This window comes from Pagrus major, chromosome 18 (assembly GCF_040436345.1).
Source record: "Pagrus major chromosome 18, Pma_NU_1.0".
Taxonomy (NCBI): domain Eukaryota; kingdom Metazoa; phylum Chordata; class Actinopteri; order Spariformes; family Sparidae; genus Pagrus; species Pagrus major.
Genome location: NC_133232.1, coordinates 28975228 through 29000480, shown reverse-complemented (window position 1 = coordinate 29000480; position 25253 = coordinate 28975228). Strand labels below are relative to the sequence as shown.

Here is a 25253-nt window from a genome sequence, read left to right as displayed (position 1 = left end):
TGGACTTGGAACACAGCTAGAGCGGAAACAATAACCGGATTAATCAATTTGTGAATCGACAAAAAACATGTCCAACTATTTTGATTATCCATTAATCGTTCAAGTAAAAAGACAAAATCTCTGGTTCAATCTTCTTAAATGTCAATATTTACTGGTCTTCTCAGCGTTTATGATCGTAGGTTAAATATCGTTGGCTTTTGGACCGTTTATCAGACGAAACAAGACATCTGAAGGCGTCACCATGAACTCTGATATTTTAAAGATAAATATAATTATATATTTTTCAGTCAAAAAAAGTCAATCGACAGGTTATCAGTAACGAGAACAATCGTTAGTCCAGTGTTTGTCTTCTCTTGCCATTTAAGAAAAAACAAAAAAGGAATCAAAAGAAGTTGCCTTATTTAAAGATTTATTAATTTATAATACAAGCTTTTATGTAGACCACATTGCATTTTTAGTTTTTACATTTATTCATACTGAGCTAAACTTCATAGCAGTGACACTGATTGACAAAACACAAACCAAAGGACACTCAATGGAAGGAATCAAAAGGTTTCCGACTGTTTCTGACGAAACCGCAGCCCATCAACACTCCCAGTGCACCACCTTGTTTTCTTTTTTAAAGATCACATGCCCTCACTAGTCCTCATACAGTATGCCACGTGCATCACACACCCTCAGACACACTCACACACAAACTCACCCACACTAAAATTGAACAAATACCTATACACAAGATAAAAATTGATATATTTAAATTTCAATATTAATGATATTACTGAATTCCACGATAAAAGGCAAACAAGAAGTAAAGACAGCATCCAAATGAAAAGGAGGTGAAACACCACCAAAATCTTCCTTTTTACGCTTCATCCAAGTGGGAGAAACCCTCCCCCTGCCTCAGTGTCCAGTAGAGAGGGAGATCTCGCAGCGACGACACTCCTCCCCTCTCATCTTCAACCGCTTCTTCTGTCTGCGTTTAACTGGCCCGCCGTGTTGGCTCCCGTCGCGAGGGAGCATTGACAGTCTAGTCCATAAAGTCAAAGCCGGAGGTGCGAACACGACACCTGATGGCACACGAGCGATCATCCGACTCCATCTTTTACGAGTCTTTTCCTGTTCCTCGTGGACCTGTGCGTCCCCCCGGTGTTTACACAGCTCTTCTTAATAAAAGTCTTTTCTCCATTGGTCCAAACAGATGTAGGTTAACGGCACAAACGCCACCGGTGCTGATACAGACCGAACGGTTCAGTTAGTAAGAGGCAGAAACAGTCTCATGAAGAGGATGGCACATTTTCTACCACGTCTGGGAATTTAGGTCTGTTCCTGTGACCAAAAAGCAAAACAGCCATTGGGGGAGAAGAAGATGAAACACAATAAACACTTCTGGATTAACAGACTGGTTAAGTGCAATGAGAGGGTTAACACCATTCAGTAAGACCTGGGGAAACATCCATGTGACTAGTAGGGGAAGGATAATAGCCCACACATCCTTTAGCAAATCTGTGTCCATGAATACCAAAGAGTTCCTGGGTCTTTTTCACTACGTACGACGACTCTGTAAGACTTGTCCAGGTCAGCGAGGGAGCGTAGGTTTTGTTAAACATCATGATCTTCAAATAAAACGTAAAACAACAGCAACTTCTGCTGATTCAGTAAAAGTTTGGGGGCAAAAAGTGACTATATTGGCACAAAAAAAGCCTCAGATTGGACGAGTGTTCAACCAAAGCGGGTGACGGCCCCACCCAGACTTCCTGTGATTTAATCCAAAATCCACAGCTGACAGGACGACAGGCAGGAGAGAATGAGGTGTGTATGCATGTTTATGTGTGTGTGTTATGTGTGTGCTGTGTGTGTGTGTCTATATATATGTGTGAGGTTAGGGAAGAGGGTAGGGGGTGGTTTCTGTTGCTTTACAAGAGGAGGCAGCAGTTGCTCTCTGTGGTTTTTTCTCTGTTCCTCTGACCTGCAAAGACGGGACAACAAAGACATGAGGTGAGATAAAAAAAAACAAAGCGGCTGAAGCTAGAAGGAAGCACAACTCGCTCTGCAGACTGTCTGCGTGGGACGAGGTTGAAGTTAGCAGCAGCCGCAGCTGCAGCAGCAGCAACAACCGGCCGACTGCAGGATGTATGCGAAAGGTCAAACAAAATGAGCTGAGTGATGCCAATAAAATCTAATTATTTTCTGATCCATTTGGTTCAGTTTTACTCCAACAAACCAATCAAATAAATTCAAGACCACAAGCACATTTAAGCTGCATTATGCAACTCGGTGACCTCATGTTTCCTTCAAATGATGCCGTTTAACTGAGATTCAGACGTAATCTTGTCCATTGTGTTCTTAACTACTTCAGTTCTCATCCAGCTGCAGTCTGCAGGTCTGCAGCTACCCAAAATCCCGCATGATATCTCGTCCTGAACGCCGATGCCAATATTATCCTGATGTCTCTACAATTCTGCTGAAAAAAGGAGACAAAGAAAAAAGTTCCTCACCGTGAGAGTTGGGCTCTGGAAGAGTCTCTCTGGCAACCAGGTGCATGACGGTCGTTCGGCCCGGCGGCAGCTTTAGAGCTTTAAACCAAGAAATAAATCATTTATTGCAAATGTGCATCAAATATCTGTTAACAGCCTCCTTGCTTACAAATAATTAGGGCTGGGCAGGTACACCTGTATACCTGTATCGGACCCTATTTATCCATACTCGTACTCTGAATGGGCGGGGTTTAGGCTGGAAGTTCACCCAGACATGGGTGTGGCTGTCTGTTCATTTGAGCCTGAATTTGATAGAAGTCGATCAAAAGTTTCTATATTTATTACCTATTAGAAAGCTATTTAAAGAACAGCCTCAGAGTTGAGCTTCAGATCAATGTTTTTGAACACAAGAGAAAGAAAACTATTTACAGACCGAGATATTTCTAAACTTTAGTCAGCTACCAAATATGGATTTTCATCATCACAAGTGCAGATATCGGGACATTTACTCAGATGATACTTGTACTCGTGAAAAGTACATTTCCTGTATGGGACATGCAGCCCTTTAACAACCTCATTCTGGCCCTTTGTTCACTTCTAAGCACAAAAATACTCTTATCTTATTAAAAAGTGTTAGCCCAGACTGTTTAAGCTGAGGGAATTTTCTTCCTGCTCTCTCACATAACAATCCCATTTGTAAAAAACAAAGAGGAAATACAACGTGTGCTGTTTTAAACGTTGTTATTCCAAGTTTTACAGGTCAGATAAGGTAAAGGTCCGGCCTCTTGGCAGCTTACTTTATTCAAATCCGACCCCTCTAAAAAGTAGTCGAATACGTCTGTACTAAGGTGTCAAATCCTGTGAAAATAACAATAACAAACTCAAACTAGGAAATTTGGAGTCACAGCAATTTGACCCACCTGTTTTCAGCCATATAAGTTGTGACTGAGCTCTCATTTAGGAAATATTCCTTGTTTACATTCTGGCTTTATGACTGCCAAATAATTCAAGCAGCAGCAGCTGACTGGCTGTGGTGAGTGAGTGCAGTGATGGAGGTAAATGACAGTGTTTGATAAGAAGATGTATGTTGACTGTGGTTGTTGGCACTCTAGCTCGAGCAGCTTATGTTTATAAGCCTGTTATGCCATTTCCTGTTGCACCTTACTTTCACCGCATCAGCTCAAGTATCAGAAGACGGTAAAGTCAAAAGGAAATAACACGACTCCGCTGCCACCTGTCACTGTGATGACAGATGTGTTCATTTTGTCACATCCTGCATCTGTGGCACTGAATCGGGCAACACTGCTGTTAAGTTGAGCTGCTCCGATGCGTGAATTCATCGACTGTGAAAGTAACTGTTTGTTGTAATCGCTTCTTTAATTCTTGCTATCATTATTTTAATAAATATGTGTACCTGTGACTCTTCATCTCTACTGCTGAGCATAATAACAATAATAATTATAATAATAATAATACACCCAACAGATCCAATACAACCATTTGAACCTTCTAAGCGAGCGGAGAGCTTGAAAAAGAGGTATTTTTTTAATTTACAGGAGTGTTTACAGTAAAATAGATTAATAAAGGTGACATAATAATCTTGGTGATGGCGTCTTTGTTCAGAGATGCTCTTACCTCCCAGGGTAACGTTGCCATGAAGGAAGCGTCCCTGGAAGATGAGGCGCAGTATGCTGGGACTGCTCACTCTCTCCTCCTCCCATCCTGTCACAGAGCAGAGACACAAGGGCATCACTTCATATGACCCAACCCAGTGACAACTTGGTCAACTTGTTACTTAAATTTACATACATCAGCCAATATATCCACAACAAGGGAATATTGTCTCATTTAAAGGTCTATATTTATTTTGACTCTTAATATAAAACAGTATGTGCAAACACAGCAAAAGAAATAGATCAGTTAATCATTAATTTTTTGCTAATATTAGAAACCTAATTCTTATTTGTTGAATAACCATGATTATCATTGCAGAAACTGGCAGTGAATGTGTTGGCAAGGATTGTGACTGAACTACATAATAAAATCTTAAAACAAATTAGTCGTATAAAAACGTACCTGCAGGCCAGTTCTCGAACACATGCTTGGCGATGTCTGTGGCCGAGTCATTCGGGGAGAAAGTGAAGTCTTGCGTTTTCCCACTAACCAGGATAAGGCGGAGGTGCACCTACAGCAACAAACAAAAACAGCTTCATCTTAGTCCACAGAAATGTCGTATCGGCCAACACAAACACCAAACTTCCTTTTAAAGTCTTCTTAATTAGTCGTGGTGGAATCCTTCCACTTCCTCTAACCTCTTTAGACATGAGGCGACCTTCAGGAGGCTGTGAAGAGACGGGCATTCCAGTCTAATGAGATTTATCCACACCAGATCTCCACCCTTTGACTGGGCGACTTCATCCACTGAGGGCTTACACTGAAGTGAGCCCCTGTTGCCAGAGACGACGACACATATGGGTGGGGCTGAGTGTGGGAGGGGGGGGAACACTGGCCCTTTAGTTCCAGGACGCGGCGAGCTCCTCTCCGGGCTGTCAGCCTAATGCGATAACCCCAGGTGTCCCAGACAGCTATGGGCCATGTTATTAAATTTACATGGCCAGTGCGTAGCCCCGAGGGGGACTGTGCATATGTGTGTGGGAGGGTCTTTAACAGTGGGGCTTCCTCCAAATTTTATCCTCTGGGCAACTACATAAACCCAATCTGTTAAAAAAAAACAACTAGAGGCCTAAATATCACAGTAACATCAGAAAATCCATGTCTGACAGTTCACACTCATTCTGCTGTAAGATTTATAAATATCACAAACTCTTCATCTGTATGCAAGAAACAAAACGATTAAACAGCTTAACACAAATTGTTATTAATCTGCACCTACTAGAAATTAATTTAATGTTACATTTTCAATTATAAATGGAACACTATTCGTAGTCCCAACTTCTCAAGTACGGTGATTTTTCTGCTAAAATACAGATTAAGTGCAGTCCTACATTGAGGTACAGACACCAGTCATGTCTGTGTGATCGTCAATAACAAATACTATGACATCAGCAGAACGGCATGATTTGTTTAGCCTCTTTGTGTTGAAGTGCAGACTTTTAGCTTTAAGTGTGTTTCAGGGTGGTCGCATCCATGTGGTGGATTGTATACAAATATTTTACACGTATGTTTTAAGACTTGATCCGAAAACAAACAATCCGAAACATTAAAACAACACAACGAGGAGGTTTCTGGAACAAACAGCGTAATGCTCTTGAACCGTCAAATCAATCACCTGACCTCCGTCCAAACAGAACAAGAACTAAAGACAGAAAGTCTAAAGATGGCGGAGCATCACAAGGGAAGTGGATGTCTACGGGTCACAAATTTTCAGGCAGTGATGTAAAGCATAACGCCTACACACGGATCCCAAACCCCAAATGTATTCAAATGCACAACGTTTTGATCTTCGTCAGGTCAACGTGTCTAAAAATGGAAACCAAACCCACATGTTCACTGTACAAACAGGCTCATCGGCTCTGTGAGGGCAGGTGTTACCCACAAACATCCCTATAGTGAGTATAGTTCACAAAGAAATATGATGCATGAGTTTAAATGTTTTATTTCTTATCATCATGTACAATATTTGTATGTTTTCTCTCGTATAACAACTATTTTTAATATGTTTGAGACGTTTTTGATATGCTTAATAGATGTTTATGTCTATTTCAATGAACTGTGGCTTGGAGTCTCTTCATTGACAGCCCTGCATCTACCTGTGATGTCTATGTATCTATGCTCCGTCTTATGGATTTCAAGCAGACATCAAAATCAGTCATGATTTTACAGTTATATTTATTTGCCTGCTTACTTTGCGCTGTATTTATGTTCGGCTCAGGGTCAGGATTGAAACATCGCTCTGACCTAAATTATTGATCCGTTTTGGACCTTTGTCGTCTAATTTATGCTGCAGCAAGTACTGTTCCTTATTAATCCATTAATCCATCATCTCTAATCAATCATGCTGCTACTCCCAAAAATTACTTTGGTGGAAAAAAAAAACATCCCGTCAACTAAATCTTTCGGCTGGGACATCTCTGGTGAAGAGTCAGAATTGACAGATGGGATTCATTTTCCCCGACATTTGCCCTTCTTGTTAAGGTGGCAAACGAACTTTCTTTGGTTCACAAATCACAGAGGGGAGAACAAAGAGACTTAACCACGAGGTGTGACGTCAGCGGGGGACGACCCCACTCTCTGATCTGTTTACAAATACAATCCTCCCTCGGTGCTACTCTGCCCTCCCTTCCCCCCTCTGAACCGAATAACCTCAATGTGGGGTTACATACCCATGTCATCATTAACAAGCTTTGTCCCCGTCCCTTTCATCCCCGACAAAATAAAAACAAAGTCAAATCTGCCTGGTTACCCACGGCAGTATCCCGCATCACACATGTCCTCCAGATTCTCCAATCCAGAGCAAGACATCAAATCCTTCAAACACTGTTGTGAATGACTTTTTCAAGGGTCAGCGAAGCTACTAAATGCTTATTCATTTTTGATGTTGGTCACGTTTCCTATATACATAACCAACCGCACACCAATGCCCCAGGGTAGCAGGGATCACGCTCTGCTTTGGTGTGGGTTTTTACCTGATGTAGGTGTCCTAGATAAAACATTTTCATTTCTTTAAGTGTTCTGACAGGAAGGATGTGTGCTAGTGTTTCTATGGCGTGTCAATAGAGAAATCTACAAAACATTTTCACAACAAACATCTTGACATGTCTTGTTTTGTCTGACCACATAACGCCCCCATGAACATGTATGTCCTCTGTGTGAAGTTTTGGACACAAGCTACACACATTTTTTATTTAATTTTCCATATATTCATTTTTTTCTCACTTTCTAAAATCTTTTTTGTATTGTTTTGTCTGACTAACAGCCTGAAACCCTGAAACTTAACCAGTTAACACTTCTATGAAACAAAGAAAAGCTGCAAATTTGAGAAGTCATAATCAGAAAATTTGGAATTGTGGCTTAAAAAAATATTAAAATAATTAATCGGTTATTAAAATTGATGCAGATTATTTTTTTGTTACCGGATTAATTGATGAATTAACTAATTATTCCAGCATTAATGATTCTTTAACCACATCAACACTACAAAAACTGCAAGGTAGCATAATTAACATCTTCTCCCCTGTAGATCTACTATCATTTCTGATCTGTTTCTAAATAAGTGTTGACCATTCATGCCTATGGTTGGGTAGCGTGTGTGTGTGTGAGCGTGTGTGTGTGTGTGTGTGTGTGTGTGTGTGTGTGTGTGTGTGTGTGTGTGTGACCAGGATTAATTAAGAGGGTACAATCAATTGGTGTCTAAACCTTGAAAGGAAAGTAGGGCAACGTTTTAACTGAGATTAGACAGATGGTGTTCACAGGAACAGCAGTCACTGTCCCAGCTAAGTGTTTGTGGACGTTGGCTAATCCCACCTCCAACCCCCAAACCCTCAATTATTTGAACTTGGGGGGAACATTAATGTCATCTTATCACTATGATGATCAGATATCGTCTACATTTCAGGTGTGACAGACGATCACGCTATCAGCAGGACTGAGATTAAAACCTGAGCTGGAGAAATAACTTCAGAAAAAGGTGTCAGACCCTGACTCACTCACCATATCGAGATCCCTCTGGGTGGTCATGGCTCAGTGAGGATGAAGGCCGTGGACGTGGAGCAGAGAGATCAGGACTGGTGCGCTTCAGCTGCTGGAGACGGGGGCCAGAGCCCTGACACAAACAACACAAACACTGTGAGGCTGCTTCCCACAGCCTGGCACCACAACTGCACTGCACATAATCCATTATCCGCCGAGCTAGCATGTCGCTATCATCATAACACTATCAATCAAACGCCAAACACGCACACACTTGATTAGTTACCCGAAATCGTTTAAGTAGTAAGCAAACAGGCTCAGTAGACCACGTTTAAGCCTGTTAAAATAACAAACTCAGCTTGTCAGGTTACGGCAGCGGCGAGCTTAGTAGCTCAAGTGTTTCCAGGTCCTAACGTTAAGCTAGTCAAGCTAGCGAGCTAATGTTTTATACATTAGCTAGATTCAACCAAAGCTGCTAATTAGCCGCCATGTAGCAGTGAAACAGTTGATGTTGCAACACAGCTATTTAATCTAACTCGCCTGAGCACACCAACTAGCACCTAGTTTCGTTTGACAGATTTCGAAACCGAGGAAGGTTTCTGCTCAGGTTAGCATTAGCTGCCGTGTTAGCTTCTGACAATCCTGCTATCGCTGGCTAGCTGCGAGCTATCAGGCTAACTAAACGTGCAACGCTCGCTTCTACGCCGTGGACCTCACCTGCAACTGATGATTATGATGGGATTTTGCATCCAGTTGACTTGACGAATCGGTGGGGAGCGTTTTTCATGAGGAAAATATCGAGTGTAGATGGATATCGTTGACTGTGGGTATCGGTGGCTAATGGACGGGAAGACGCCGGATGTCAGCTGGTTGTAAACACAGAGAATGACCGCGAAGACTTCTGGGAGTTGAAGTCCAGAACGAGTAAGCGCGTCTCCATGACATTATCAGCAATATTGAAAACACTGCAGCAACTTTCTGCATTCAGCAAGTATAAAAAAGTATTTTTATAATGGGCTAAATAATGTACTTAAGTATCAAAACTACAAGTAAAAGTACAATTATACATATATTGACATGTATGTACTGTATATACTGTGTACCATGGGTCGACGTATTATTGACTATGAAGATGATTTTATCTGATATTCAGTATTATCTGATTATTGCAATCAGTGCTTTTTCTTCTGATAAAATAAATCTATTTAAGAATGTGCTACTTGCTAATTGTATTGTCCTTTAAGGTCAGTTTGTTTATTCAGTCATTAAAACAAAGAGAGTTTGTTTATTTGGTTTCTTTAGACATAAAGAAATATCAGTCAGTGAAGATCTTTGTCTTCTGATCGAAATGTCGGCCTAATTAGTCCCAGTCCTGCGCATAAATGTTCAGTCTTGACTTCGCTTCACAAAATAGTTCCAACTTAACATCCGCTTACCGGCTTTTTCCAGAACCACATCACAAGCTCTTCGTCGGATCGAGTTTGCTCTGTTGTCATGATGTCGGCACGTCATCAGTTAACTCCCGGTTATAAAATGTAAAGTACAATCCTGAAGTGGACGAATCGATTAAAGGGTCAGTTCACCCCGAAACTAATATCCATTCATTAATCTACTCACCACCGTACTGATGGAAAGTGAAGTTTTGTGGTCCGCAAAACATTTCTGGGGCTTCACAGCAAAACAGCGTTGCAACACTCTAAACGACTGAGGCAGATGGGGACTTGTTTTAAAATGTAAAAAAAACAACTAGAAAAACAAAACAAACATAAAATGGCAGCTCATCCGGTGTAAGCCAAATCTGCGGAAGCCCTGAAATCCCAAATTGATTTGAAAAGAGTTCACAGATCAGTACACGTGATCGTAAAACCCAGCGTAGAAAAAGCTGCTGCTGGTTCTTGATGCTGATCCCATGAGACATCAGGTGAGTCACGGCAGAGCGACTATCAGACGCCTGGATGTTTTCCACATGATGGCTCCCTGTGTATAAATGCCTCGCCTCGTCCCAGTCATGACTCAGCTAATGAGGAACGGTGCAGGAATCAAACGCAAACTGTGTAGATCGAGGTGTGCTGGGTAACCTGTCAGCACGATGCGCAGAAAACATCACTGGTAACAGTGAGCAGAGCACAATGTGATCGATTATACAGGAATTTTACACTTTCGCGAGGTCTGACTACATGGAGGATGAAGCACATGATACTCTGAGGCAAACCACTTACTGAATAGCAATAATAATAAAAACGTTCGCTGAATCACTAAGACACGAGGGAATCTATGAAGTGTTTTTCCACTTTTCAATTTACCACATCACGAGTCTCTTTAGAGGCGACTTGTTACAAACCGTCCTCACCACTTCTTGCTGGATGTGAAGGGTTCTGACTCATGCAGTCCGCCATGTCAACTTTCTCCACTTCTGGAGGCTTATAACTCCTCTCAGTTGGATATCCAACGATGACTCACAGGGTATTGAGTAAAAACTGTTTATTCCACAGACATGACTGAATGAAAAACAGTTGCTCCGCATCTGTTTACGTTAACCTGCACAGCACCTCGAATTGACCAGTAGGAATCATCTTAATAGAGCAAAACACACATCAGTCAGGCACACTTGCAAGCACATTTTATATTAACCTGGCCAAATATCTTAACTCTTATATATTAGATATTTTAAATGGCATAACACAGTTTACTTCTGCAAGGAGATTAATCACCTTTAGTCCATCTCCCGGCACACACTCCATTAAATTTGCTCTCCAAACCCCCCAAGAACTGAGCCCAGAACAGTTCCCCTTTCGACCGAGTCAGTTCAGGAGCCGGTGCCGACTCTGGAACCAGCTCTTCGCTTACAAAGCCGAAGAACTGGCGTCCGTCCAGGAAAACTGGTTTCAGAGTGGCACCGACACTTTGCTGGTCAGGAACAAAGGACAGTTTACATCAACAACTTAAACCGCTTATGACTGCCATTTTTTTTTTTAACAACCAGAGCTAGTGTAGCGTGTTCTGACTCATCCACGGGAGAATAAACAAAAGATTTTAACTATTTTCACTAATCGAAGCGACAGTGGTCCGAGGAGCGGTCGAGTTTGGATGCCAGTGGAGGCATCGTTCGGTATACAGTGACCACATGGTGCGACTCTGCAGCGGCTCTCATGTCTGTGGAAAAGCAAACAAGTTCTTTAAAGGTTGAACCAAATTTGAACCAGCGCCAGCACCAGCCCAGAACCAGCACTTGGTGGTTCGCTTTGGTTGAAAAGGGGTTATGTCAGTTGTACTTACTGCCCTCTTCAGACACACTATGAGCACCAATCAGAGTAAACCAATTTATAATGCAATGTAAATACACCTATTACCTATTAAATAGATGATGGTGTTAAAGGACCTAGAAGAGATCGAAAGAATAAGTCAGAATGTTTGACAAAGTTATCTCAACTCTATTTACTCACTAGCTTTTCTTGAAAATTCAACAGCATGCCACGTCTCTATGAGTGGAGAAAGCTCAGGGGTCATTTTGCGACCAAAGCTTGGTGCTGATAAACTGATGATGTCAGTAAGATGCAGTTGAAAAAGCTGTAAAGGAGTCTAAGACTTGATGTTATCTTGTCACACTTAATGTTCCCAAGTTCAAGAATGAACTCCTGCCAAAATCCTAAAATCTGTCTGTCTAGTGGAGTAAAGGTGGATTACCTGACAGGACCAAGTGCCGCAGAACCACAGACCTGCAAGACCCGCAAGACCCGCAAGACCCTGGGTTACTGGATCTTACCTAGTTGCACATCTGGTGGTCAGGTGATTAAGACACATCCACGCAGCATTCCTGGTTCAACTGTGCTCTGTTGCAGTTTTTTTATTTAGTTTATTTTATACTGTGCTCATATACAGGTAGTCCAGGTCATATTCTCATCCTGGATTAGCCAATGTGGTTGGTTTTGGGTCTCTGCTATACAGTTATAAGCTATACTGTTTCTGTCTATATGGGCCAAACAACAACTTCTTTGGCCTGGAGCCTCCTGACATGTTAACCTGGTCATGCAGTAGAGAAAGCAGAAGAATAACTTTATACACCACTCAAAGTTTGTTAGGGATTTTGGGGATATTTTAGCGTTTCACTTGACAGTTTATTCTGTGACATATCTGAATTTTTATTTTGTGAATATTTTGGTCCCCAAAAATAATACGTAATGACACGTATCATTTGACTTTTATGGCGTATCCATGCATGTGTGCACCCATATCCCAATATTACTAACTAATTTTGAGTAGCGTATATTGTCTTATTTTATTGTATTCTATTTTAATTTAAATATTTATATACATGTTCTATCTCTGTGTGTAGCATGAACATCGTACAACTCTGTGCTGTAAAATAACAATAAAACAACTTTTATAAAACATGAACACTTAATATTAATATTATTAAAACACAGTATTTTGTAGTTTAAGTTACATAGTGCAGTATTACAGGTAAAAGCTAAGAATGCACTACTTTGGCTCTAACTAGTAACTAAAGTTATCAAGTCAATGTAGTGGATTAAAGAGTACGATAGAGTACTGCAATACTGTACAGTACTTGAGTACAGTAAATGTGCTTACATTACATTAACTTCATCACTGTCTACTTCACAATGATTTCCAAAATTATGCTGACACTCACCAGGTATGAGTACAGACTGATCTAATCTAATCATAACATTTCCTTTAGTGTCACATTAACAACATCACTATGACCTAATCAGTCCAAGTAGTACCATAAATGTTTGTCCTTGACCTCGTTTGACAAAATAAAAGATAAGGCAGAAAGATAACTGCATATATTGTTTTATTTTATTGTATTCTATTTTAATTTAAATATAAATATAGATATATTATAGGGCTTCACATTAAGGTGCACAAAAACAGGCATCCACACAGCAAACTACAAGATATATATATTGCATGTCTATAAATATAAACATATAAAATGTATCTAATCATAACATTTCCTTTAGTGTCAATTTAACAACATCACTATCACAAGGCCTAATTAACCCAAGTAGTACACATAAATGTTCATTTTTGACCTCGTTTGACAAAGAAATAAAAAAAATAAGCTTGATAAAACATAAACATTAACACTTATTATCGTAGTAAACATATCATCTCGTGTTTGATGTAGTCCAGCGCTCATATCGGCGCTGTGTTTGTCGGTAATAACACCTTAAATGACCTAAGCATGTCTGGGACTTAGCACACTTGCACAGACGCGTTACATAACGCCGTGTTACAGGTACATGTTGCCTCCTTCAGCTGCTGTTTACGCCCGCGCTGTCACACACGGATGACTCGGTTTCCCAGAAATCCCACTCGGCGCATGCGCAGAGCGCGTCGCCTGACAGTGGTAAACAGACGTCAGAAGGGAGTCTTCGCCTCGAGTCAAAACAAAACAAAACAAAACAAGTCAAAAAGACACCGAAGGAGCGGATATTTGGGGAGCCACGACGGCGGGAAGTTTGACAAAAGTCCTCGCCGGATGAAAGCGGCCGCTCGGGGCCGGTTTTCGGACGCGTTTCACGGACTTTTTCCACGGATTGTGAACTCTGGAGTAGCGGGAGCTCGAGCGGCTAACGCTACGGTGGCTATCGTGCTGTTTTTTCAAAGTGGGAGCCGACGGACCTCCGGGGCGACGCGGCTTCACCCGACACCCGGGGACATCGCTTTGTAGCGCGTTTACGAGACCGCGGGACGAAGGCAGGCCGAGCCGCGGGCCTCGGACGGGAGAGAGAGAGAGGAGGGTTTACTCTCTTTTTTTTTTTTCCTCCCTTTTATAACCGCCTCTTCGAGCATCGTGTGCCGCGGCCGGAGTGTGGAGAAACATGGCAGATGGTGACACGCGCCCGGCCGCAATGTGGCGGATCGTGCAGACCTGAAGCACGGACTTTTCCCCCCCCTTCACGAACATTTCTCCTCATCTTTCGTAGGTTTTTTATTTTAAATCAAACACTATTTCTCCCTCCGAGCCCTCTCTCTCATTTGACACTTATTTAGTGGCAGGCCAGAGACTCACAACTGTGTGTGTGTGTGTTTTTACACTTTTTTTTCAAAACTGAACAGTAGCTGAGGACATCAGATGGTTATTGCTTTTATAGTTTACTCGGTTTAACCTGGATTTTTTTTTTTTTTTTTTTGGTTTGTGACTGTTTCGGGGTCATTCGGGGATATTTGCAAAAAAAAAAAAAAAGTTTTGGTGGAGGTTTTGTGGCCAGACATCACGTTGTTTACAAGTGCAGACAGACAGGGTCTCTCCTCTGAAGCTCCTTTGTAACAGCAGCCAGCTAATCCTCAGTCTTCATAGCTTTACAGGGAAGTTTTTACACCAGGCTGTGTGTTTGTGGTACGACAATAACCCCTTTAATTTAACATATCGCCTTGTTAAATTTGAGAAAACAGTTTTAAATATACATTAATAACATTTTATGTTTTGGGAAAATATTCAAAATTTGAGTGTTTATTAGTAGGAATGTCATTATTTTGTACCCACACACCCGTTCACACTGTGTCATCCATCCGCAGGTGAGCCCAAACCTCTGCAGATCCAGATGTGTTGGTGCTCATTGCCACTCTGCCACTTTTGTTTTTATTTCTCTCAGACAAAGGGGCTCTCATCCCGGCCCTCCTTCATGCTATATAAATCGGAAGGTTTATGATAGTTACTATTAAGGAGATTATTTGGGTTCCCTAATCTCCAATCTGAGGATTAACCGAGGCTATTGGTGTGTCCAGATTATTACGTCTCTTTTCTAGGCCCCTCTGTTTACACCCCCGCAGTGGGTGACGCATATTGTTTTTGTGTCGGGAAGTTTTTTTTTTTTTTATTCACACATCATCCGCTCAAACAAAAATACCTTTACATTTTGAAGGTAGATGCTTTAAGTGGTCCCCATCTTTTTTTTTTTTTTTTTTTTTTTGGGTTGACTGGAAGTTCAGAGGTTCACCGTCATGGAGGAGTCGTCGGTGCCCCCGATCGACCCAGATTTCGAGCCGCAGAGCAGACCCCGCTCCTGCACGTGGCCGCTGCCGAGGCCCGACATCTCGGCTGTCAAACCGGAGGGCGCCGATGGCACCGAGTCCGCCGCCGGGACCCCGCCCGCCGACGAGGACAAGCCCGAGCCGCAGCAAATCACGTCCGAGCCGGAGAAGGCTGCGGCGGCGGCGGCTGCGGGGGAGGGCGGGGTCGCGGCAGGTGTGGGCGGAGCCGGCGCGACGCCACGCAAAGGATCGTCCCGCCGCAACGCGTGGGGCAACCAGAGCTACGCTGACCTGATTAGTCAGGCCATCGAGAACTCACCCGAGAAGAGGCTGACCCTGGCGCAGATCTACGAGTGGATGGTGAAGACAGTGCCTTACTTCAGAGACAAAGGAGACAGCAACAGCTCAGCCGGGTGGAAGGTGAGTATGGGGGGGAGGAGTACACCTTTACTGCAGGGATTTACCACATTTATAGTTTTACAACTCGTGTTACATCACAGAAGCATCGTTTATTATCTGGGCTGGGCAATATTGACAAAAAGGAGAAGGTATATCACTTTATGGTATAGAAATTGCCTCCTTAAATGTTTTCTTTCATCTTTTTTTGGTGTATTATTGATTATTATCAGCTTCTATTCATTTATATACAAGACATGTGACTCAAGACATTTGGTCCAAGTCTCCAGTAAGCGCCAAGTCTTTTTTTCTTGGTCAAGTCACTTCAGTCTAACCTTCAGTATCCAGTCTTTATAAAGAGAAAAGCGTCAGTACCTGACCACTTCATCTAATATGACACCAAAAAGTACGATTATTTGTTTTGTTTGTTGAGTTTCAGGGAAATAAATGTAATGAAACACAAAACCTAAGTAAAAAAGCTTTCCTAATTTCTTCTCAGTCAAAAGTACATCACCTCCCCATCGCTTAAAAAAACAAACAAAAGGTCATTCAAGACTTCATGTCTCAAGTCAAGTCAGGAGTCTTTAATTTCCAAGTCGAGTCTTGACACATTTATTTTACTGTCGAGTCAAGTTGCACGTCATCAAAACAGTCACTCGACTCGACTCGGCTCTGCAGCTCGGTTATAAACTGTTCTTGCTGCAAAGACAATTTCCTGTTGCAGGACAATAAAGATCTGAACTGACCGGGGATGCAGATCCAGGAGGGAACGGTCTACCTATTCAGATTGTTTACAGGGAGCTGCTGTCTGTAGTGCAGAAATGAAGATGTTCGTGTATTTTTGGTACTCCCCATACAGACACTTCACGAGGGTCGATGCAGACAGTGCTCGTCGTTGCCACAAGTCAACAAGTTGTTAGTGTTCACTGATGGAAACACGAGCAGTCTTTCCAATCACTTAGCAAAGTGCATCATATACATGCAGACGGTGAAATGCAAAGACTGCAGAGCTTGTAGTACATCTCACGTGTCCTCAGGCGTGTTACGGAGTTACCAGCAATCATGGTTAATGATTAAAAGCAACCATGAGTCCGCTGATTGCGTAGCTATAAATACGGGTGCGTTCATAAATTCGGTCAGAAGTGGCCGTTCAGAAATTCACAGTTCCAGTTTCAGAGCGCTCAGAGAGTCGTCTGTGTGGAGGACAGTCTCGGTCATAATTAAAATGAAAAGTCCACATAGAATATTAAAAGAGAAAAAATTAAAAGATTAATTTACTACCCTCCGATGAATAAAAATTAGGCCGTAATTAAACTTGAAAAGAAAAAGCAACTTGAAAAGACAAATTTGAAATGTAACATGATAATTTGAAAATGTAAAGTCAGGTGAGTAAATGGAAAAAGGTTAAATTTAAAATGCAAAAGATTAGATGGAAATGCTAAAAATGGCAATGGAAATAAGACGAGGGAAACATCTAATGTGAAACTCAAAATGGGGAATAGAAACGCTTGAATGGAAATACTTCAAAGCTTAAATATAATTTCATTTGCATTTCAAGTCTGTCACTAATAAAACCAAGGGGAGATCTCACAATAGATAATCTTTTTCATTTTATATTAAGTTTTAATTTATATTATTTATTAATTCATATTTTTTAAAACAGTCAAGCTTTCATCACGTGATGTTAACTGATCCCTACACTACTATGCAATGCATAAAATGTATTTGGCATAAACATATTTTTGTTTATAATTGGTTCCCCAGTAAAACTTGGCCAAAATTCACGATTAGACGAATGTTTGAAAAAATGATCAATGAAAATGTGTAACAAACATGGATTTTTTGTTATTTCGTGACCATGAGGTTTATCTTCTGACCTCTCAGGGTGTCCTGACTTCCAGATTGGGATCAGCGACAACACTACGTGTCATGATACAAAAATAGAAGAATCTTTTAGTGTAATTATCTCCAGGTGTGCCCCTGCTTCAGTTTCAGTCGGATAATCTAAACTTTGGCAGTGCTGAAATTTGAGACAATATTAATTGACTTTTCTTTCTCTCTGTTTTCAGAATTCAATTCGCCACAATTTATCACTCCACAACAAGTTCCTGAGGGTTCACAATGAATCGACAGGCAAGAGCTCCTGGTGGATGCTCAACCCAGAGGGAGGGAAGACCGGGAAAGCTCCCCGCCGCCGAGCCGCCTCCATGGACAACAGCAGCAAACTGCTGAAGAGCCGCATGAGGGCCAAGCAGACCAAGAAGCAGGCGGGAGCGGCCGGGCTGGGCGGTGCTGGAGGGGCGCTGCAGGGTGACGGCAGCACGGCCTCAGCGGGCGCAGACAGCCCTAACTCATCCCAGCAGTTCCCCAAATGGGTCAACAGCAGCAGCCCCTCGTCCCGTGGCAGCCTGGACGACGCCGACATGTGGACCACCTTCCGCCCACGCACGAGCTCTAACGCCAGCACCCTGAGTGGGCGTCTGTCCCCCATCGCTCCTGGACAGGAGGACGACGATAATCTGCCCGAAGACTCACTGCTGGGGAGATACACTGCCAGCAGCTTGACCCCCACCCTCACTGAGACCCTCATGGAGGAGCTGGATCTGATCGACGGCCTCACTTTGATGACTCAGCAGCAGGGAGGGGCCAGTCCCAGTACAGCCCCACCAGCACCTCCCACTCCACTGCCCTCCGCCTCCACCCTGCTGCCTCGTGGCTCCAGCTTCTCCTCCTTCCATCAGCTGCAGCCATCCAGCCTCCCGCAGGCCCCCTCCCACACCGGGACCCAGACCTCCATCTCTCAGTGTGGACCAGGCAGCAAAGAGCCGTCAACCTTCAGCAACTCCCTCTTCAACCCCATGTCCAGCTCCGCTTCTCGCGGCAGCGGCCATTTTAGCACCCATGTGCCTTCCAGCCTGGAGGCGCTGCTCACCTCCGACTCCCCTCCTCCCAGTGATGTCATGATGACCCAAGTGGATCCCCTCATGCCCAGTCCTGGAGGGGTGGGCCTGATGGGCCTGGGCACGTCCGTGGTGGGCGTGAGGTCCAAACCCAATCAGCTGCTGTTGGGTAAAGGACTGGAGCCGAACACGGTGGCCCCCATGGCGCTGCAGGCCCAGATGCAGTCACAGCAGCATCACCTCCACCACCAGCAGCAGCAGCAGCAGCCGCCGCCGCACCAGCAGCAACAACCGCCACAACAACACCAGCATCACTCTCAGATGGGGCTGGGGATGATCCTCTCAGGTATGTCTCAGGACCCATCGCAGCTCTCTGCGCTCAAAGCCCATCACGCCACGGTGTCAGCTGTGGGCTCTCATCACGGAGCGCCCGTCACCTCAGCCAATCCTGGCGTGAGCCTGCAGGGGATGAGTCAGTTCGGAGCTCCGTCCTGTTTCCCGACCGGTCAGGACCGGCTGCCCACAGACTTGGACATAGACATGTTCACCGAGAACCTGGATTGTGACGTGGACTACATCATCAACAGTGACCTCATGGACGGAGACGGCCTCGACTTCAACTTTGACCCCATACTGCCCGGAAGCCAAGGCTACGCCGGCCCTGCCACCACACAGGGCTCAGCTCACAGCTGGGTGCCGAGCTAATTCCTCCGCTGACCTAAAGTCAGCCAGGTACACTTTGTTCACACAAACACACTCACACCAGTTTGTATTTAACTTTTTTCACAAATAATTTAGTCTTTAACTTTTCTTTATTGCAAAATTATGACAAAAAGATCATCAGAAGAAAAAACAACACATGTCAAAAGGTCTTGAAGAAGTTTAACCAAAGAAATGCTTCTTACAGAGAAAAGCAACAGTAAAGCTGCAATCAGGAAATGCTTTTGGTTCAACAGATAACATTATTAAGCGATTTGCGGCTGAAAGTCGATTAAAGATGGCAGAAAATTCAATTTTGATATTCAATTTATTGTTTCAGTCACTTGTAAAAAGTAAAAACGTAAAACCATTTGTAAGTTTTAGCTTCTCAAATATGAGTACTTGCCTCTTTCCTCAGTTTCTTATCATTGAAAATTGAATATATTTGGGTTTTAGACTGTCACATTAAGGCTCTGGGGGAGCAGTTTCACTGTTTTCTGACATTTTTTAATCAACTGGCGTCACGATTCTCTCGTCATAATGATATAATAATAATCGTTAGTTGGAGTAATTATCAAAATCAGTGAGGTTATTGAGTCAGTAATAGGACATTTTAGATACATCACTTACACAATCTGGATTTAAGGACAACAGAAATGATCTTTTTATCATTGTCTCTTTCAGGAACTGATCTCCAATCAATATAACCTCACAAAACGACAGAACGACCGGTGCATTCCTCCTCCCTGCTGGCTGGAGGTACTATTTTCAGATTCAATGCTTCTCTCGGACTTTAAAGACAAAACCAGACCTCACTCATGTCACGTGCCAAGACATGCAGAGGACGGGGAGGAGACTCACGCTACTATGCACAAGTTTTCTCTGTTTTTTTTAAAAAACAAATATATATATAACACTTGCAACGATTTGGCTGCTAGCCGTTTTTTCTGTTAATCCGAACTGATGATTTTTAAAGACGTGTGACTTTATGTTTTTAGAGTGAAAAGACAAATCGTTAACTCCCCTCCACTGGGAGTTCATGTTTCAGTTATGTTACACCAGAATAGCTTTAGGATACGGTACTTGATGGCTTTGGTATTGAAGAATCAACGGACTTTGCGCTTTTGGAGAAATGGCGAGTTTTCCATTGACACTCGCCAAGCGTGAATCGCCAGACCAAATGCTGTTTGATCGTCTGAACAAGGTGCACCAGGAGTCCGTGCGAATTTTGAGGACTGTGTTGTGAACAGGTGGAAGATAAAGACGAGACGACTGGAGGTATGAAATGTTTGATTCAACATTGGCTACACATCTTGCCCAATCGCGTACTTGGACTATGATCACATGTACGATTCAGATTTCTCACTTTAGAGAAAACAACAACAAAATTTGGTGATTGAACAGTGTAACAGTTTATGTATTTGCAGTTTGGCATTTTTGGTGTTAGAGTTAGAGGATGTTTTTATTTTTAAATCCCTGATGTGCAGTTAAACTAACAAAATGAAGAAATGTGATTTTATGGAATTTATACACAGGGCATTCAAGGGTAAATTTTTTTTGCCAACAAGTGATTGGTTGGCCAAGTATTATATCGTCTCAACAGCAGTATGCCTCCACTGTCAAATCGTCTACCTGATCTACTCTTTCCATTGAGCCCGTGCATTTTCAAAGCACTTAGGTTTCCTGTCTCACAGGGACCCCAAACTACAACCACATTAGGTTTTACCATTTCATTAAAAGAATTTAATCCTGTAAAAAAAAAACATTTAATGTACACGTTGCACATGTACATGAGGACACGCTATGCAGATTTATCAGGAAAAGAGATGAAATCTTGAAGGAAATTTGTAAAATCACTTCTTGAAGGGTTTTGCTGTTTAACGTTTTCCTGATATTTTGTCGGGGGGTTTCGGGGGGACGTGGGTGTCAAATATCCTCTCACACTTTTAATTATTCAATTATTCAGTTCGAGAAATGAATTCACTGTGTGAGAAGTACAAAAAAAAAGAATATATTTGATTATAGTTTTAATATACTATTTAGATGGAGGTAATAAATGAGATATTAATACATATGAATATATTACTAATGACAAGTGATGTTTTTTTTACATTGGAAGAAGCATTTTCAGATAATTTCTAACGGTAATTTTCTATACTTTTATTTTTGTAAAGGATGAGATGCATGTAGATTTTTTTACATAACCAAAGGAACACTAATATTTGCATTTGCATGGCATTTTAGGGAGCGCTTGGGCCTGACACAGTATCTCGGTGTACATATGCTTTACAAAAAGACATGCCTGTAACATGAAATCTGAGGCAAAAGTGCATCAATACTTGACCGCTTTGACTAAAAAAATTCCCAATTATCTGCCTCATTCTTATTTTCTGCATTAATCAAGAATCCAAGTTTTAAAAAGAAAAGAAAATCGGCGCTGAAATGTGGCGCGGCGAAAAGACGAAACCCACTTTTCGCCAAATTCTCATCTCAAAACAAGACTAATACAACTGTTACCTCTCAGGGTCGCTCGAAAAGGAAAGTCGACAGGAACAAAATGTGCACAGACGTGATCAGATCGATAACAAAACATATTTATTCTATACAATTTCTGTTACTGCAGACTGGAAACCAACACGGCATGTCTTTTTGTTTCCCTGGAGACGTTTCTGTCGAGTTGATCTCAAATTTGAATTCCCTTTTATTTTATTTTTTAGAGAAATGTATTCTAGCTCTCCAGCCATGTATATCAGTAATAGCCTCTCCCTTGGGTTATCTTTTTTTTTTTTTTTTTTTGACTGCCAATATTTAAAACACTATAGCATGACATTACTCTGTAGCAAGATGGACTCTATTTTGTCACCTTTCCCCCCCCGTAAAATTTTGTGTTTTGTGTTTGTATTTAATTACGTTGTTCATAACCGTGATCAGAAATAACATCCCTGCAGTTTAAACTCTTTAATATTCATCATTTCACTGTAGCTATGTGAATATGTTAGCCTCAGATTTGTATAAAGCACTCTTGTTTATTTTATTTTTCTCTTTTTGAATGGTGCTAGATGTCATTTGTGATGTATCCTGGAGTACGCCATGATACCGTGGGTGCATATCAGGGCCTTTTGAATTCTCTGTATACAGCACAAATATCTTGATTTGGTGTAATCAATCCACATCTCCCCCCCCCCCTCCTTGTTTTTAATGTCGTTTTATATATATGATAACCCCCCTTCAACTGGTCACTTAAGTGGATCTGGAAACAGACGACTGGCTTGTTCGAACTGCATGATTTTCTTCTTATTTGAAATCATAACATGTAATTATTTTAGGAAGTTGTATATGCAACAAATCCCCCAGCCTTTCTGAACTAATGTCCAGCTGTTGGAGATGTTATAAGCAGAGCGGTGGTTGGTTGAATCTAATGTCTCTAGTTTACTGTTGCCTCCTTAAAAAAACGGGCAGCTGTGGTGTTATTACTCCCTTTGTATCTCCCCCTTTATATAATTACTACTATCTACATATTTTTCTCTTCAGTTTTCTTAAACTAGCAGTTAGACCCTGTATGTTTGTTTTTGAAAATCTAAAATTGCCCCATTTGATACAGCATTTTAGTATTCGGCGAGGGTGGGTTTTTTACTTTTAATTTTCCCATAGGGGTGGGTGGGGTGGGCAGGTAATGATATGTTGTGCATACGCCAATTATGTTAATGATTTTTGATTAATGTTGATAGTTTTTCTTTCTTTCTTCTCCCCCCTCAAGTCTTTTTTCTTTCTTTACACATTGTAAAGTCAGCCAGAGATGACAAAACGCTCTGAACAGCAGAAATAAATTCAATAAACTGTTTAACCTACTTTGTCCGACTCGTTGCTGCCGTTACTTTTAATCAGTAATGAACAATTTTGAGGCACTTGTACTGTTTCTGATACTTTATACTTCCAGTCCACTGCATTCTGGAGGCTTATACTGTACTTTTACTCCTCTACATTAATTTGTGGCACATTTTAAAATTATTTTATCATCAACTGGATAAAAAAACACTGATTCTGATAATCAGATAAAAATGGATACGATAATTAGTTGACCCATAGTGTACTGGAGCCTATATGCACAAATGTAAATATAAATTTTACTTGTACTTTTTATATTTGAGTACATTTAATATCAGTTACTTTAAGACAAAGTGCATTTTAACACCATATCTTTACTTTTAGTAAAGTATGAGTTTTACTTTTACAACACAGCTTTTAATGGCTGTGAGTCTCTTTGTGGTCGGACCGTCAGTTCTGCAGTTCTGCCACTTGGGGCCGCTGTTATAAAGTCACACAGCCACTTACTGTAACTACATTTAGTGGCAGATGTAATAATGATGGAGGTTATTCAGATAAAACAACATATTTTTTTTGGAAATATTTGCTCCTTACCAACTACACGTGCCACCAGAACAACGAGATACATGTTTTAATAATTTGGGCTTTGCTATAAATCACATGTATTTAAAGGTCCAGTGTGTGAGAGAGTTGTCTCATTCTCAACTCGTCAATTACTGATGCTTTGGGAAAGCAACCAACCCAACCTAAAATCCCAAACTGTCAGTGTTTGACAAGGTGGGAGCGGCACAATTCTCCTACAAAATGGATGTCCATCAGTCTTTCAGGTATTTTAAAGGTTATGTCTGTCTTTTACTCCCATGTGACGCCTTTATTGAAAGATATTCTGTTCACTAATCATCCCTCCTCTCCCAACTGGTCGTGAAGAGAGAAAGTTACTGGTCTTTAGATTAATGTTATATATATATATATACATATATATATATCTTTTTATTATCTTTTTACTGCAGCTCAGCAAGGAAAAACTGTCTAAGGAAACGGAAAGAGGAAGTTTTGCAGTACTGTAAAAGGACTAACTCTGGGAAATACCCTAAATCTTAGTCAGACTGCTGAAGTCTCATATTTGATCTGATTAAACTCTTTGGAGCAAACAGAACGAGGACTATGGATTTTGTCCACCCTCATATCTTATTTCACAGCCAGTTTGTCTCGATTGTTAAAGGAGCACTATGTAGTTTTGGAGAAGAAATTCAAACTCATATGTATTATATTTACAATATTAATGAGGTAGTAATACAAACTCTAATATTTAGTTTTTCCATAGCTGAATAAACAAAATAAGGTCCCCAGAACACTGTTTGAAGCTAGAAAGGTGGCAGGGTCCGCCACATATAAACAAATTAAAAATAATATTATAAAAAAATAAAACATTTGTCATTGAAGGTCTTTCTCTTCTGATTAAAATGTCCTCCCCAAAACTGCATCGTGCACCTTTAAGACACATTTCTTGAAATTATGCTCCATTTCCCAAAACTCCAAACACAAATGCTTTTCTGCACACTCATCTTCACACACCTCAAACTTCCGCGTCAAAACCAAACTCTTCACTGAAAACCATGTGAGATTAGTTCAAAACTCAACCACAAAAACCTGCCGCTGCAATAAGGGCACTTCTGTATTTCCCCCAGTACAACCATAAGATAAACATATGTATACATTTTCAAAATTTCCAGTGTGCTGTTGCGAAATAATCAGAAATTGAGTGATGAATCAATTTACTGTTAAATTTTTTTTTTAAAATTGCAATTGAAGAGAATGTAGAAAAATATTTGATTAAAAAAATGTGAACCTAGCCTTTGCTTTTCTCCTGATATATAATTATATTATATATAAACTTGAGGCTCTGTAACGAGCAAATCAGTCAAATCCACAAGTGGATTACATATTGTCAAATAATTCAAAATGGCTGCCTGGGTAGTTACAAAGCACGTCTACATACTGAGAGACTGCTTATCCAAAAGTCAAACATACCAAAGTCATAGCAACTGAGAAGTCTTATAGCATCTTTTACTTACTGACTTTAAATTCTTAAAGTATCTGATATGAATGTATTTAAGTAACAAAAGTAGCAGCTGAAGAAGCAGAAAATGGAAATACTCATGTACCTCAAAATTGTACTTGGGTACAGTACTCGAATAAATGTACATGGTTACATCACTGGTCAAACTACAGCTGATATATGTTTAGTAAATGGATATCGAGGTGCATAAACAGTGGTCTTGTTCTCTTCCTGTAGAAGAAATTAAAA

The 25253-nt window shown here is 41.3% G+C and overlaps 2 protein-coding genes across 2 annotated transcripts; one reads left to right on the top strand and one right to left on the bottom strand.

The window, feature by feature from the left end:
- Positions 1-392: 392 nt before the first annotated feature.
- On the bottom strand, positions 393-8991 carry ubl3b (ubiquitin-like 3b). Its single transcript, XM_073487090.1, has 6 exons — positions 8841-8991; positions 8145-8256; positions 4551-4659; positions 4110-4196; positions 2496-2573; positions 393-1966 (listed from the first exon to the last, which is right to left on the bottom strand). The coding sequence occupies exons 2-6, from the start codon at positions 8169-8171 to the stop codon at positions 1914-1916; spliced, it is 354 nt and encodes a 117-aa protein (XP_073343191.1). The 5' UTR covers positions 8172-8256; positions 8841-8991; the 3' UTR covers positions 393-1913.
- Positions 8992-13475: 4484 nt separating this feature from the next.
- On the top strand, positions 13476-20040 carry foxo4 (forkhead box O4). The gene is made up of 4 exons (XM_073486944.1): positions 13476-14073; positions 15084-15545; positions 17591-19153; positions 19805-20040. The coding sequence occupies exons 2-3, from the start codon at positions 15096-15098 to the stop codon at positions 19124-19126; spliced, it is 1986 nt and encodes a 661-aa protein (XP_073343045.1). The 5' UTR covers positions 13476-14073; positions 15084-15095; the 3' UTR covers positions 19127-19153; positions 19805-20040.
- Positions 20041-25253: the final 5213 nt, after the last annotated feature.

Bases quoted from the DNA above. Each gene is read 5' to 3' on its own strand.
- ubl3b (XM_073487090.1), bottom strand. From the start codon at position 8,171: ATGACCACCCAGAGGGATCTCGATATG. The intron at 2,574-4,109 runs GTAAGAGCATCT...CTTGGTTTAAAG, and splicing joins TGGCAACGTTACCCTGGGAG to CTCTAAAGCTGCCGCCGGGC. The intron at 1,967-2,495 runs GTGAGGAACTTT...CCGTCTTTGCAG, and splicing joins TCCAGAGCCCAACTCTCACG to GTCAGAGGAACAGAGAAAAA.
- foxo4 (XM_073486944.1), top strand. From the start codon at position 15,096: ATGGAGGAGTCGTCGGTGCCCCCGATCGACCCAGATTTCGAGCCGCAG. The intron at 15,546-17,590 runs GTGAGTATGGGG...CTCTGTTTTCAG, and splicing joins ACAGCTCAGCCGGGTGGAAG to AATTCAATTCGCCACAATTT.